Raw genomic sequence first — 17,180 nt, forward strand, 5'->3', positions numbered from 1 at the left:
GTCAATTTTTTCACCTTTTCCACTTCCTCTTCTGTATTACAGCCTATTAGCAAATTCCCATCCCCCAAAACAGTCGCATACCTCACCAACTTGCCTTTGAATGATTTGTGTCAACTTTAGAGGATCAAACTTCTTCACTCCCCCTTCTTCCTCAAATCTCACCACCATATTAGTCACTCCAGTGTTCTGACCTCTCCCCCCAACGTCTCTCCCATCATTATCCGACCCACTAGCGCCAGTCTGCTCTTTTTTCCTTTTCCTACTACTCTCCTTCCTTGTTCTATTCACTACCTCGTTCCAATCACCCTCCCTTCTCTCTTTGTCCTCACTCAACATACTACTTTCACCACAGTCAATCTCCGTCCCTGCCATCTTGACAGAGTTTGCAAAGAACAAAGCAGAAAAACCGATACCGGACCTATACAGGCCGTCGGCCGATCTTCCTACTAACTGTTCCTGACAATACTCAGTCCTAAACCAATATCCAACCACACAAACACTGTAAATGTATATTACAAGCAACTAACTAGGCACTATTCAACAACCGCGTACACCTCAGCTCTACCGCCCACCTCACAAACACCCCCCTTATCCGTGACGTTATCGCGTAGACATCATGTGGTATCGTCAGTTTTGTTCGTTTGTGTCATTTGCTTCTTTTAAAAAGTGTGAACACTTATCAACAGAATCCCAGATGAGACCAAAACCAACAAGTGGTTCATCTTCTATATACATACTGTATAGCCACAGACGGATTATACTGCCAAAAGACTCCTTTGTCATCAGAAAAACATTTTAGATGCAGAAAAGAGGCATGCAGTTGCATTTGGATGACTATTTAAATGGCCAGTTATTTTACAGTCTTTTGCTCAGTGATTGGCTGTGTTCATTGTTACAAACAATATGTGTCTTGCGTCATTGTGGCTATTTCATGTTTCTAAGTTTTTAGACAACAAAGGCAGAGGAATAACTTCTACCAGGCTATGTCTACATAGACAATACAAACTAGGATACATTTGTCTTTTCGTGATATTTGTTGTTATAAAGATAAAATAACACCAGCCTTACTCCGACACTTATTTGAAAGGAGGGGATTTGTTTTTGTCATTATGACCTCAATTAAAAGATAATAATGAAATCATCAATGATATGGCTGGTGTTATTTTAACACTGTCATTATAACCTTCATCAGAAACCAGAAGATTTCCCCCTCCAGGGTTAGCAACTCTTGAGGAAACGGTCCTTATCAACAGCCTAATGTTAATTAGAGTCATTTAAATGATAGACGTGCATTAACGTCACAATATTCTTTTCAACAGTAAAGCACAGCAGCAGATCTGGGATCAGCAGCTACACTGGCACACAGTGTACTCAACTTAATTGCCTTTAGCCCCAGAGGCTAATTCTACATACCGGTAATTGGTCGATGGGCCCCCGGGATAAATTATGGGATGAATTATGGTCATTTTAAGTAATGACTATGAGTCAGTAAACCCAGAACCTTTTGCCATTTTAATTCTACTATCAGCGCTCAATATCCAATTCATTGAACATGTGAAAAGAATTCTGGCGCGTTTACCGACACAAATTTTATGTTTTTCTTTATAAAATTATCGCTTAACCAAGTTTTATTTTTTAAGTAAAACCCAAATAGGAGCACCTACAAAACTAAGTTAGCAGCCTAATTTGATTCACATAAAAAAAAATATTTTAAAAATATTTTAAAAAGACCAACTTTGCCAATAACACAAAATCCAGAAACTGTTTGATTTCCAATATTCACAACACCAACAGGAGGTACAAATTATTGGCCGATTTCTCCATTTAAAATTGGTAAACCACTTTTAAAAAGCATGTGTGCAATTGGACAAAAAGAAAAATGTACCAACAACCAAAAAAGCTGTTTAATGGCAACCTGACTACATCTTAACTTTGAGCTGAACACAAGCAGCATTGTATTAAAGCAACACTAGAGAACCTTTCCCGCTTAGGTCCCCCTACAGGTTGGAAGAATCGTCCATTACATTACATTGTCCAGTTCATTCAAACTAAAGATCTGCTACCCGATCTCGCAAACTTGCATAATGTAATGTAATGGACAATTGGACTGAAGCGGGAAAAGTAGTAGTGTTGCTTTAAAAGTAAAAACAGCTCATGCTTCAAGAATCTATGCAATTGATCAAATCATGCAGTCAGCAGAAAATAGGTTTCAAGTAAAGCTAACAAGAAATGTCGCCTCAACCCATTTCAACCAAAAAGCTTTTCCTGTCAAAAACCCACAAATTATTGCCACAGTGTTACCTAAAGTGCGTCTACTGTGCTTGATAGATGGATGACCTGTCATAAACCTAAAAGCCACTCACGATCAAGAGGTGCAGAATCAATGCGGTTTGTTGTTCAGAACAACCACATAAAATTTGTACTTTAAGTTCTATAACACCAGCAAAGATAGCTACAACCTTCAAAAACAGGAGGAGAGTACACTCAGATATTTTAGAAATATGCATAACCTGAATTATTCTGTTCTCACAACACAAAGAGACTAGTAATGGAAAGCAAGATATACTCAATTTGTCCTGCACTGAGATAAAGGAAAACCAAATAAACGGACACGTTGCTAAAATGAGTTCACCTACATTCAGACTGTTCTTGAGAATCATGCATTCAAAATCCTCATCATAATCATATTACAGCTCTGAGCTCTTCCAGTAGTTAACAAAGATGTCCTAAAAAGGCTACATTTTACACATTGACATGGTGCTCTTTGGATGCTTTTATATAGACCTTAGTGGTCCCCTAATACTGTATCTGAAGTCTCTTTCCAGAAAATTCAGCCTTGGTGCAGAATTACAGCCACTAGAGCCAGTCCCACAATGAGCTTTCCTTAGAATGTGCCATTTCTGTGTCTGTAGCTATTGAGGAGGAGAGAGGGGGGGGCAAGGTGGAGGGTGGGGGTGTGGCCTTGACCAACTGCCACTTTGATCGTTTGAAAGTCATGATGTCTCTCTCTCATGGGTGGGCCAAATTCTCTGGGCGGGCAAAGCAGAGAAAGGGGAGGTAACCTTGCTCCTTATGACCTCATAAGATCGATCGGCCCATCTGAGCTTTCATTTTCTCAAAGGCAGAGCAGGATACCCAGGGCTCGGTTTACACCTATCGCCATTTCTAGCCACTGGGGGACAATAGGCAGGCTGGGGGAACGCATATTAATGTTAAAAAAACTCAAAAGTTAAATTTTCATGCCATGGAACCTTTAACAATTTCACACCAACTAACTTATTCATGGGTGTGAGGCTACACTGCCCCATACAGTGCCTATCATCAGTGCCAAATGAGTGCCTTCATTTAAGCAATGTACATCGGTTAAAACTATTACTCATTAAGCGATAAACTAAAAAAAACTCCTCGAGCCCTACCACTTCCTCACAAAACAAACACCATGTATCGTGTAGAAACAAACACTGCTGAAAAATCGGTTTACTTTGTCAGTCACTGCAAGACTGCATATGTTTGAAGATTAAAGAGAATATCTAGATCACAGAAAACTGATCGTTTAACTTGATTTGTGTGTAAAATAATCCCAGCAGCAGTCAGTGTACAACACCAGGAAGCAGTTCAGCTGAGGGCATTTACTGCTCAAAACACTAATGAGGCTATCTCTAGAAGACTATTTACATAACTAACAGTAAATAATTCACTGTCTTGTGTCAGAATCCTATTGTTAAACTATGAAATGCTGCGTAAAATATTGTTTTTTTAGTGTAATGGCTTCATATGTATGTTCATCAGTATTGCTACAGCTGTTGTTATTCCACTATCCTGTAGATACAGCGCTGTACATTTTGTTAAGAGGCTGGGTAATGCGTAACATTTAGGCACAAACAACATTTCCCCCTGCTATTGACTGTTCCCAAATGGCAGCAGGCAGCGGCCATTACCAGCAGCTCAGAAAAACCAACCCCAAGGGACACTCCTACAATCAGCGAGAAGCCATTAGATGCCAGCAGAGTCTTGGTGGGTGCAGCCTTTGGCAACGTCTAAGAGGCCTGATCCCTAATTGATCAGACACCAAGCAGCCCTCGCAGAAATGTGGCGGTTTATAATGGCTGCCATTACAACAGTGGGTTTGCCCACAGCTCTAAAGCTGAATAACTTTTCCATAACACTCTGCGAAACCTAGGGGAGATGTTAGAGACAATACCTGGCTGAGCTTAGTGAGCGGAACAAACAAAGTCTATGGCTTTTGAGGGGAAACGCAGACCAGTTCAAGCGGCTTTTCATGTTATTCCAGCAGGCAGACATTAAGGTGGAGGTGAAAGCATGTCTGACTGAACCCAAAGGATTCGTGACTAAATACACACATTTCTCACATACAAATTTTTCCCCTCTTTATCCCCAGTTTTACCTGTCAAAGGAGGACTTTACCGGGACAACACTATCCGTTCCCAGATCCCAGGCCAATCAGCAGGAGACACTGGTGGAGAAACAAAAGGCATGCTCCCTCACCGGCTTCCCACCAGAAATTGTGGTCATCAAATTGCATAACCAAGCCAAAGATACCACTGCAAGGGTCTCTGCAGTGGTCGGTGAGTACTACCCAATTCCCAAATGCTGATCAAATTAGATGATATATATATACACATACATACAAGAGCTAATCGGTACACCGCAACAAGTGAGGAAACTACCAGACTGAACCATGCAGCTGATACTAAAGGCCCATTTACACTCCGAGAAACATGGTGAAATCTTTGGTCGTCGGTACAAATGGTGGTCCTCCACTCAGTCGCCAGTTTATTAGGTACACCTAGCTCAAAGTAATGGCGTCTAATACAACAGTCCTGCAATCAATCCTACCTTAATGAAGGCTAGAATGTTCAGCTTATGTTGAAACTGTTTTAGCGAGGTGTTGATTCAACTCATTTAGAAGGATGTAGTTTGTGCTGCTGTATTGCATTATAAAGACTGGCGTTTCTGTTATTCAGCCTATCCACATTAATATAAATGGGGTGGACAAAGTGACCATACAGTTGAACCAACATCTCTCTCTAATAACCTTCAGCAGGGATTTACTGAAAAATCTGGCATACCTCAAAATTGATCTTGTACAAACCCAAAATGCTTCCAATACAATCTTGGTCACAAACTGTCAAAGTAACATACAATGAATCTGCAAAATTGCTGTTTTAGTGGCATCAAGTATAATAGTTATAGTAGTGCCACAGGGAAATATCCCACTAAAAACCTTCATGCCTGCACACTAGAATTACCTGTAGAGATGTCTCAATATGGAACCAAAATACATTGTTACTGCTAACTGCACTGTTTCATGAAATTGTTACCAAACCACTATAACATCCCACAAAAATCTTTTACTCATTTCAGCTGCCATCGAGCCTGCATCGTCTCGTAAACCTGAGCCCCTGGATTTGGCCGCCTCCTGCACGTCGCCGTCCATTAACCGCCTGCTCAGGCAGGATGGTAGGGAAGATGACATGAGGAGCCCAGCCACATGTGTGTTGGTACATGACTGATGGGTTTGGTGCCACAGTGTGACAGCTGCTGGGACTTCCTAGAGCAGGTGTGCATTAGAATGAAGGCTGAAGTGGCCAAACATCTCCTGACAACTGTCCCTTTCACCTCACCATCAGGGCAGGTATCCTGTCACATGCCACTCCACTCTCTGTTTGTTTAGACGTCTGTGTGTTTTCTTGTGACACAATTAGTTCTTATGTAACTCGTGTTTATGGCATTACATAAAATGCAGATGGTTAACAAATAGTCCTTCATACTAAATTACATTAATGGCAACACAAATTACGTATGTGACTCATTACTGTATGTGCTTTACAGGTTTGCATCACATACATTAACACAATTTAAACTAATTCCACTATTTAGCCTCAGTTTGTCCCTCTGATGTACTCTCATTTCTGTAAATTTACAGATTTGTAAAACAAAGTGATAGCAAGAAGTTGGCCCACAATGTTTTCATCCTTTCAAACAGCAACAACCGTGCAGGTTGACAGGGATTCATCTTTAAAAACAATGTAATGCTTAGCTTTGTGACTCAAATGTTAAATTATTTATCAAATCTGGTTTCAACCACTTAAGAATTGTCTTAGCTAGTAAAAACTTTAGTAACGTGTAAATCAGTTGCTAGGAAACATGTCCAATCGCGAGCATCAGCTATGTAAACAGGAAGTCACTGTAGCATCACGAGATGTAACCTAACCGCCCACTGGTAATGGCTTTGTTTTATTTATATACGCATACGTGGAGAAATCTGTTTTTCAGATTGGTTATGTTCGTAGTATTCATGCAGTTTAGAATGAGTAGGGAAAATCGAATTACACTTAATGTTTTATAGTTTATAGTATTGTGTCATTTTTGTGAAGTTTAATTTTACGTAATTATAAGATTAAGGGGCTATATATTAGCAAGTTGGTTCAGTTAGCTCTGCAGCAGCTACACCTGGCAGTTACTAGGTGTACATATTTAGAAACAACTTGTTTGTATGGGGCAATCTGCTTTAATTTAGTAACATGTAAATCTCACTTTGTTATATACAGGGCTAAATTTGAACTTACGAAGAACTCCAGATATTATGAGTCTACATGCAGCACAACATGCTATGTATGTCTTTATGAAAACAAGTTCCTGCCAATGTCACAGTCCATTACCCTGAATAAAGTCAAGTAAACATGTGTGGAGTACGTGTCCTTTCCTAACATCACTCCTGTGGATGCAATGTCTCATGTCAAGTCTGTTATTTCAGACACTGAATGAGCTTCATTTAATTTATTTTTTCATGCACACCAAGCAACAGGTGATGTTTATAGCATTGCTTATTCAGGTGCATGACTCATATTTAATTCACTTTTTAGAAGTGGGTTATTGTAAGAAACCTGAAAATGTTCCATTTATTTGTGCAGCTACAGAACCAACAACCTGCATTTGTTTAACTGGCTTGGATGAGAAAAACAACCTGGTTATGCTCATCACTTGATGTCATGGTTACTCACCTTCAGTCTCTTGAAGGAACCTCTGCTGACCACAACTACCCATCAGCGCATACTTGCTTTTTTCTTCTGCCTACCAGACAAACAGACAGTAAGCACTATTGATTAGAATATGCAGTAAGCGACTATACGCATACGTTTATTACATAAGAAGTGTGACTATGACTTCCTCCTCAACAGCTCTGTGGACACAGCAGTAGTATGTAGAGACAGAGGCTGATATTAAGGATTTACTGAGAGCTCAGGGCTACATCTTACATGTTGAAACACTGTCTGCAATGCCTCATCGTTATGGATCCATGCCCATTGAACTGCAGCCATGTAATCTCGGATTCCAGACAGCCACTGTAAGCACAGCTATTGTGGAGTAAAATTGGAGGTGGAGTGCAGCCATTTTGCTTTCAGTCTCATTGAGAGGCCACTGTGCACACTAAGAGGGATTCCTGGACGGGACCATCATCATGCGGAGAATGAATGACACTCGTACATAAAAGGGCATCTCTGTAATGGGAATCTGCTGACTACTGTTTATTGGTGCATCTTCCAGCCGTTTTTTTTTTTTTTTTTTTTTTTAAATATTCATGTTCCATATCAGGACACTTGAGAGATTAAATGAATGTTCTACAGCATCCCGCCCTGTGATGCAAAGCTAGACAATAAACTGATAACTGGCACTTTTGTATAAATAATCTGTATTCCACAATGTTGTTCAATACTTATTCACTTTCTTTCCATAAGATAGATGAGGAGATTGATGCTACTCACATGTTTGTGTGTTTAGTGTGGAGCTGGATCTAGAAGGCCATTAGCTTAGCTTAGCATAAAGACTGGAAGCAGGAGGAACCTGCTAGCATGGCGACCATGTTCCAAAAACCCTCACCTCTAAAGTTGATAATTAACACGTTAACTCTTGTTTGTTTAACCCATAAACAAACAGTAATTTAAAAACAATTATTTTATGGTTTTAGAAGAGGTTACATGCATGAGAGTGGTATCAACTTCTCATCTAACTCATGGAAAGAAAGTGAATAAGCACATTTCTGAAAATATCAAATTATCCATTTAAAAACGGAGCTACAACAATCAAGGACCGATTCAACCAGTAGGCCCATGTTTCAGTTCAAAACTTGCCAAAGCAATAAAGGAAATAGGTACTGATGTAAAACGGTTTCATTTTTCATTATGGAGGTAAACGTGTCAATTAATCATGATACATCATACTCAGCTGCCAGTTTACGTATACACCTAACTACTAATGCAGTCTAATACAAAGCTGTGCAACAAATCTATTGCTGCATGTCTTTTCTTCCTTTTCACTAAACGAACACCTCTGAGAACAATGAGTCTCATCACACACACTCATATTAAAGTTCAAAGCATAAGAGACTGCCCATTATGTACTTTAATGTTATGATTTCAGAACATCACTGAGACAATCTAGACAACTGCTTACCGGATAACTAACTAGACAAGTTAAAAACTACAAAATGCTGATTGTTCAATTTCAGATAATACTCAAGCCTCATTTTAAAGCAATAAGTATTAGCAGGATATCAGACTAAATGTTTAGCTGAACTCGGAGCACAATGAGTTACGCAGTTAAAATGTGTCAACGGATGATAGCATAAAGCGGATTAGAGTGTTTTGGATTGGCGTACCTCAGGGTTCCTCTCCGGCGCCCGACTCTCCATGATCTCATAAGCAGGATCAGCTCTGTGTCTTTCCTCTTTACTATGACACCTTTTGTCTGGTGGGAGAGAAAAATGTGGTGTTTTAAATATAAGAAATTAAACTGCAGTTTCTAGTGCCAATAGCCATTATGTAAATAATTATCCCACATTGTGCTTCTTTAATCCATTTTGTGAATCAAATCAGACACGGTGCTCTCTGGGTATACACTTGTCCAGATCCAGTGGAGGGAACAAATAACAGTGGACTGATTCATCATTTCACAATACTACTAGTTATTACACAGGGGGAAATGGCATTGCTTGTGCTGGAAATAAGAGCTACGTGCAAGGAACAGACATCACAAAGAGGTTCAACATGCAGCAGACAAGAGTTTAGTGTCCTCGGCAAATGTACAACCCAATCTAAGCACTGAACACCGTTATCACGGATTCTTTCAGTTTTGTTATTGTAGAAAGGCTTTCTATCAGAGCCAGACTTATACACTAGCATTGGTGATATTATCAGACAATTTAGCTTATTACAGATATATTGGTGTTGACGATATAGCCCGACTGGTTGTGGATTTTTTATTTCAATTCCTTACCAACTGTGTGACAGCAATACGGTTTCTAAATGACCTCAAACACATCCTTGACATTTCTGCACTGCAATCTCTTGTTACTTGGTCGACATGTATAAAGATACATCTGTATTAAGCGAATATCAGCTGATATAGGCAGATTTATCGCTCCAACTTTCAAATTGTTGAATTAGACGCCATTAATTTTAGCTAGGTGTACCTAATAAACTGGCAACTGAGTGTATCATCAACCAAAAAGACAAAACAGGACATTTCAGAACAGAAATTCTAAAGATACTGTATGTTAAGGTACTTCATAAACAATGTCACCATTACACAGTTTGTCCACTAGAGGGTGCTGACAAGTTTAAAAATTCAAGTAATCCTTAAAAAAAACAAAAAAACAAACAGAATTTTGGCTTTGTCTATGGTGCAACTTTCAAATAAGGCACCCAAAGTTGTAACAGATAATAAATAAAAATAAATAACTACTTTACTAATGATTCATAGTTCAGTTATACACCATTAATAAAATTATGTTTAAGGGTGCCAGGTTTGCAGAAACAAAATCCATTGGCTGGTGTTAATCCTTTAAATTTAGTAATAATGCTGTTGGCTGTTGTAATAAGGTTTGTCATCAAATAAATGCTTAATACATTGTTACTAACTATAACTAACAATAACTAACTATTGGTAGTAAGTTTTTTTGAAGTATTTATTTTTTAAAGATTTTGGGGGGCTTTTCTGCCTTTAATTTTTAACAGGACAGTGCGGTGAGAAAGGGGAGAGAGAGGGGGAAGACAAGAAGGATACTTGTCACAGGTCGGATTCGAACCCTGGACCTCTGCGTCGAGCCATAAACCTTTCAGTATATGTGTGCCTGCTCTACCCACTGAGCCAACCCGGCCATCCCTTTTAAAATGTTAAGTAATTTTAAGGTAAATACATTATTCACAACCTGGCAACCCAAAAACTGGCTCAAAACTCTTTTAGAAGTCATCAGTAAAGGATTTCTTAACCATGAATAAAGTATTGCTTACAACTTATAAACCCTTTGACGGGGAAATAAAGTGTTACACAACTTCAACCCCCTCTATGTTTAACAGCCCTCATAAAACTGTTGTACAAGCAACACAACCCAAGGAAACACCACAGAGTACAGAGAGAAAACAAGCAGTTGATTAAATAAAAGAAGCTAGGAAGAAAAGTGTGCTCTTTTATTCAGAACAAGAACAACAGGACAGAAACAAAGAGAAGATCCATGTCCGAGGACTGAAGAGGAAAAGGACACCAAAGGAATCGTAGAAGCTTTGTTGTGAGTTGAAGAGGAAACTGGAGAAGAGGCCTCTTACCTTCACCGGTCCCTGTCCAACCATCCATCTCTTCATACTGACACTGGCCGTCCACGCTCTGTGATCCATCACTGGGAGCTTGATAGAGCAGTTCCTCATTAGCATCTACTTCTTGTTCTTGGCTGTTCTTCAGGTTCAGCCCAGTTGGAAAGGTGTGTAAAGCGGAAATGTTCCTGTTGCGGTACATTTCAGCGGGTACGACCCGTGGAGGAGGGTGGCAGTGCTCCCCTTGACACTTCAAACAGTTTTCATAAATGGCAGATCTTCTGTCTTGCCGTAAATCCTGTATCGGTACACAGGTGTCTGTTGCTGGAGATCTGAGCTCATTTCCAAACCTAGGGCTCATTGACTCATACAGGTTCAGTCTCTTAGTCTTGGCCTCTGGCTGCCTATCTGCGCTTGGAAAGCCTAACAGATCAGCTAAGAGACTGGATAATTTCTCTCTTCCGTTTTTTGGCAGCGGTGAATTCTCACTTGTCCTCGCTGTTGGCTTCTTTGAGCTGTCAATGCTCCCAGAGCCAGGAGAGGCAGAGGGTTTCGCCATAATGTTTTTTACTGCAATATTGTATTTACTGGCAATGCAGGGTCTGCATGGTGACTTGTCAACACTTTGATCTGATGGATTGAAAATATGTTGTTCTGGAGGCAAAAAGAAACCTTCAACACACTTTGATTTCTGTCCCAAATCAAACCAGCATGCTGTGGCTGCTACAGCAAATTATGAATGTTTTTCTCTTAAAACATGCATCAACTATAGATGCAGAATCAATGCATGCAGTGTGCATACAATATTTCAACTGATTACACTTACCTGGTATGGCAGGGATCACTGCACCACTTGCAGGGATGTACTGTGTCCCCTGTGAGATGAAATAGAACATTACACAAATTCTTTTCTTAATGCAAACTGGCTTAATTAGATAAATAAGCAACAACACATTCTTAGCCTGGTTTCAAAATATGAGGCATTTCAAAAGGATAAGGCTGGCAATGATCTGTATTATTCTTTTTTTTAAATTGCCAACAATCCCATAAAAGATGAAAACCAACAGTGCGTTAATCCGTCTCTACATATTTCCTGACTTTGTTTTTCAGCCAGAAGCCGAAGGGTTTCCACTGACAATGTAAATCTGGAAAACGGGTCACAAATATATACTTCTTTTTTTATTTTTAAAGACTACATAATTTCCTTGAATAGCTGGAGTGTTGAGCAAATGTTACTCAAACAGGAGGAAAAAGTGCATTTGTTGGAGACTACTTTCAGCTGCAGGTTTTTTACCTGAGTGAGTATTTTTACAGCAGCAGGACAGTAGAATGTGTAGAATTGACCCAAAATAAAATACAGTGACAACAATGGCGCTCTAAGGCACAGAGGAACAAGACATACCAGGCTTTGGCTACACATGCAAAACTTGTTAGTGTTAAGATCAATTCATGTTCTTTTCATAAGATTTGTTGACAATAACAAAAATATAAAATATCACCAGACTTCTCACCACAGTGGACTGTTTAGTTTTTCTAACTTCAATAAATGTATATTTCAAAGTTGTGAGGGATCATAGCTGTCAACGCTCTGGATGCCATGTCCATGGCATCCATCACACAGAGCATATGGCACACTTGACTTTTCTTGTAGATTTATTCCATACTCCTCTCACTTGTCAAACCAGCCAGACTGAACCTTTTGAAATCTGTTCACAACAGTGTGACTGCAATTATAGCACAATTCATTCTGATAAAATTATCTTAATGCATTGAAATACTCCAAAATGGGAAGAGGCACATATTTAGTTATGGTTTGATGTTCTCTTTCACTGGCCCTTTAACTGTGAGCCAATAAACACTACATGGGTGGATTGTGTTGCTCAGGCTGCAGGTGATAAATACCCACACACCACCACCACAGACACACACAGACACACACAGACACACACCATGTGTGATCCATCAGCTTGTAGCCAATAACTCTCTTGTTTAATTTAGTTTACTGAGGACTGACTGAAGGGAAACAAAGAGGAAGAGAACATTTTGTTCAGGTAATCAAATGCGATTTGCATTCTACCTAAATGCACTACCAGCAGGTGGAGCTATATGTTAAGAGTATTCAATAGACACACACCTGACATGGAGAGACCATGCTTTACTGAGCTTCCATCTGTTCAAATGATAGGGATTTCCCAAGAAATGTAAATCATAGCTCGAGCTCAGCCTTAAAGAGTGCAATAAGATATTTGATAATATACTGCAGGTTTCTACTGAGAATCATCACAGACATGAAGAAGAAATCATGAGAATAAAACTAATGTACATGATATAAAACTATCCGAGCCAAGCAGGATCCATATCCAAATCAAAAGGGCAAAAACTGAACTGTCTTTCTTCACTTACAGCAACTTATAACTTAACAACGGAGAAAACAAAGTAAAGCTGAAACAATTAGAAAGAAAATGTAATTGTCAATGGTTTTGCTCGTGGATTAAGTAATTTTTTAAGCAAAATGCCAAACATTCTTTGGTTCCAGCAACACAAATGTAAATATGTGCTTATTTTCTCAGACATCTATGATTTAATATAATAATATTTAACTGGATATCTTAGGATTTTGGATTGTTGGCTGGACAACACAATCCATTTGAATATGTAAACTTGGGCTTTGGTAAACTGTGATTGGTATAATTGTAATCATTAAACAAATCAACAAATCCAACTCTGAAGAAAAAAAAAGAAATAATCACTATCTACTAGAGGTGTTGAAATTAATCCAATAATCGATGCATCGAAATCGTGGACGTGGACAATGCTGCATCGATAATCGGCCGGCTCATAATCGATTATTTCTGTTTACAATTTCATGTAGGCCTAATTTCTGTTTACATATTCTGTTGTTAGGTTTTGCACATTCAGGAAGTGCCATGTGCTCAGTGCTGTAGTTTTATGGATCCAATTTATTTAGTATTAGCGCACTGCAGAATCTTTGGTTTTTGAAGCTTGAAAAGCTATGAATTAAATATCCTACCTGGCTTTAATAGAAAATTAATTTGACGCATCGTGATATTGAATCGCTGACATGATAATCATAATCGAATCGAAAGATCAGTGAAGATTCACACCTCTACTATCTACTCCATGATCGCCAAGCCAAGGAAAAAAGCTTAATGCCTTACCTAGGAGGCAACTGAACCTCATAGTTCATACTGAGAAGTTTTTACTAGAAGTTTATTTTTCTTCTTGTCACTATAAGGAGAGGAGCCCTTTGGTTGCACTATTGCATTTATTGTATTGTCTTTCGTAATTGTGGCAGTGTGTTTTTCTGTGTACTATGTTATCATATGTTTTGTCCTGGTTGAGAGCACTGAAACAAATTCCAAATCAACTGCAGTTAATATGGCAATACATTATTGAATCTTTAAAAGCTGTGAATACATTTGGATGACATTCGGTTTATATGTTCTTCTCATAAAAAAAGAAAACACTCCCTTAATTTTCAACCGCATTCAATTTAGCAATACATAGGAGGTAAAGGTGTGAAAAGAGAAGAACTGCAAGTCACCCACAAGGTAAACCTGCTGGATACAATGACAGTGTCATCCTCAATTGGCTGCTGTAATGCTAACTTGTTAGACAGATGGATTGTTGGTTGTCTTACGCAGAGCGCCACCCTGCACGGTACAGCAAAGGTCAAATTGACAGTAAGCTACAGAACAGATGATACCGTGATGATGAGGCCTGCTCACACAAGCTGCTACTGTGTGACAGGGAGTTATACAACCGAGAATGTTCAGGAGACAATTCATTTGCATACACGGAGGATGCCTTTTGTTAGGTTGAAGTTTTGAGGCAAACAGATGGCCAACAAGAATAGAACTACACTTACAGTATATCTGAGCTTAACCCAGTTGGGTCTGTTTCTGGTAAAAACATGTATGTATGTATGCATGCATGCATGCATGCATGCATGCATACATGTTTTTTTAAACAAGCACAACCGACAAAGATATTTTTCTACTTACCTTAAATCCACCACAAACTGAGCAGATTGTCACAATGGTTTTGGAGACAGATGTGAGAGAGCTGCAGATGTGAAAGGAGTCTGGGTGTTCACTAGAGGGCGGCACCTTGGTTTTCTTACTCTTCTCTGAGGGGCCTTGTAAGTGTTCACTCACTGACTGTCTTTGAGTAGTTTCTGAGTGAGCATCAGAGGTCATGGCGCTGATTTTCTCCCCCTTTGCCGAGTCTGTTGTGAAGCCTGAAGAGGCAGGCGTGTCCTTAGTTGGGGTGGAGGGTTCATTGTCTTTGACACCCTCACTCCCCTCCTGTAACAGACTCCTGGGGCTGTCGTAGAGATACCTGAGTGATGTCGGTACTTGGTATTCATGTCCAGGCACAGTGGCGCAAATACAAGGGCTCAGGTCTTGAGCCAAGTGAGGAGGCAAGCTGAAAACAGACCCAAAGTCCTCCCCATGGGTGATATCCAGGCTGCCTGTGTAGGAGGAGAAACTCCCAGTGTAAGAGGAATGGCTGCCAGTGGCGATGCCGCTGTCAGACGAGCTCTGGCGGCCGATCTCCTGAAGCTGTCGAGGGGGCTTGACAGCAGGCCGGTTTCCACCTCCCTGGTTGACGGAAAGCTTCTCAAAGCTCTGAAATGCCACTTTAGCTCCCACATGGCTGATGTTTTCAGATGGGTTGGAGGACGGCTCAGTCCAAATGGCCACGCGGCTGCTAATACTGCAGTCTGACTGACTGGTGTCTGATGTGTCGGAGGAACCGGATATGCTGTGGTCGTCTCCCCCAGCAGACTGGCTGTACGAGGACGAGACTGACAACAAAGACAGCATTGATGAGACTTTAATGAATTTAATCAACAGCTTATCAAACATTAAAGCACACCACATTAAAGCATCATAATATCATTATGCCTGTTTTTCTTCCACCTCACCACATAATAGAAACAATAAATCACCTGTGAGAGAAATGTCAACCTGCAAACTTGATTTAAATCTAAGTGCAGCATTATTAAAAGCCAATGTATCATTTAGACCCTTAGGTGGTGAAGAGGGATCATCATCACTGCAGTAATAGAATAATTATGGGTGCTTTGGGGTAGTTATATAATGAAAGATACACATTCAGGAGGAGGAAGATTTGTTAAATGGGCAAACTTTTCACCTTTTTTTCTACATGCTATACCTGTGCTGCTCCTGTGAGAGAGCATGCTCAATCGTTTCTCCAGCTCCTGGGCCTCGTGATTCAACCTCTCCTCCGAATTCGTCTGACTGACACTGGGATCTGCATCCGAAGAATAACCCACAAAGGCACAAGTTTTATATTTCTATATACATACATATATACACTTATATTGCAGTCATCAAACTAACTAGTCACGACAAAGTAAGTTTCGCGAGTCTTGCTACCGTCACTGAGATGCGGGATCAAATGTGACGCAGCTGAGGATTCTGCACCGTGGTGAGAAAAGCACAGCTGTGAAAACACATCCAACAACAACTCCAGACAAACATGAAGGGACACTTTAAAACCTCAAGGGGTCTCACTCGTGGAAACTGTGGCATCAGGAAAATAACACGTCAGCCACAAGATGTTAGTAAAAAGAATAACTAACGCACACCTTGGCCGGAGTGTTGTATACTATTATTTGGCCTGTGAGTGTAACAGGATTTTGGGAAAGCACAGGAAAGGGTCACACAGGGGAACACCTTGCAGTATTTGTGCAACACTACAGGGTTTATTAATAGCGCTGCCGTGTGGCTCTATTGGTACGCGCTTTGCTGCTGGTGGCAAGATTGTTAGTGCTGTTCAAGGATCTTATGTACCTTGGACCACCAATGTCAACTCTAACACTGGATTGATTTTGAGCCTGAAGCAGTAATGTGGTAAATAAACCGGAACTCCGAAAATGGTTGAGATCACAACATACATGTGGAGTATTTACAGTATAAAACAGTCAGTGTCCTCAAATTAAAAAAATAATAGATTGGGCCAAACTACAACATGGTTTCTACAGGTTTCACCAAGTCAAATTTAAGACTTTTTAAGACCATTACGAATGAAATTTAAGACCTATATCACAACGTCGAAAACAGAGTCCAGAAACAATATCCTGATTTCCTCATTGGCATTATAGGACTGGTGTCTTGATTGGCTGCAATTTACGTTGCATGTTGGTTTCATTGGTCTCAACACCACAGAATAAAAAAACCATAGACATAGGAAAATTAAGACCTGTTTAAAATGTTGTTTTTTTTTACACTTTTAAAGACCCTGCGGAAACCCTGTACTAGAGGACTTCAATGAGTCTTGCCACTGGTTTCCCTTGTAACATAGTTACGGGTTGATTATATGAATCTCACTTCTTAACTTTTGAAATCCTGTCTCTAGCTGGAAGACAACAAGCTGTATGTCCTACTTCTGTTTACCAAGATGCACATTATACTTAACTTTTAAAGACATTTATTTGGGTCCCTACAGCACACAGTCTAGTGTAGACAAATTAAAATTACAGTCAGAAATTGTAGGCTTAAGGTCCAACCTGAAAAATGT

At 39.8% G+C, this 17,180-nt stretch overlaps 1 protein-coding gene across 7 annotated transcripts in view; it reads right to left on the reverse strand.

Moving 5' to 3' along the window:
* Window positions 1-17,180, reverse strand: part of LOC114545620 (protein Dok-7) — a 51,948-nt gene that overhangs the window by 20,416 nt on the left and 14,352 nt on the right. For 4 of the 7 annotated variants that reach the window (XM_028564030.1, XM_028564025.1, XM_028564029.1 and 1 more), the window contains exons 6-11: window positions 15,813-15,911; window positions 14,636-15,441; window positions 11,437-11,485; window positions 10,626-11,282; window positions 8,681-8,769; window positions 7,026-7,095 (exon numbers count right to left, since the gene is read on the reverse strand). In XM_028564030.1, the coding sequence (XP_028419831.1) occupies window positions 7,026-7,095; window positions 8,681-8,769; window positions 10,626-11,282; window positions 11,437-11,485; window positions 14,636-15,441; window positions 15,813-15,911 (1,770 nt within the window). The remainder of the gene's footprint in view (window positions 1-7,025; window positions 7,096-8,680; window positions 8,770-10,625; window positions 11,283-11,436; window positions 11,486-14,635; window positions 15,442-15,812; window positions 15,912-17,180) is intronic. The other 3 variants (XM_028564027.1, XM_028564026.1, XM_028564031.1) reach the window with 3 other exon arrangements.

This window comes from Perca flavescens, chromosome 19, assembly GCF_004354835.1.
Source record: "Perca flavescens isolate YP-PL-M2 chromosome 19, PFLA_1.0, whole genome shotgun sequence".
Lineage (NCBI taxonomy): Eukaryota > Metazoa > Chordata > Actinopteri > Perciformes > Percidae > Perca > Perca flavescens.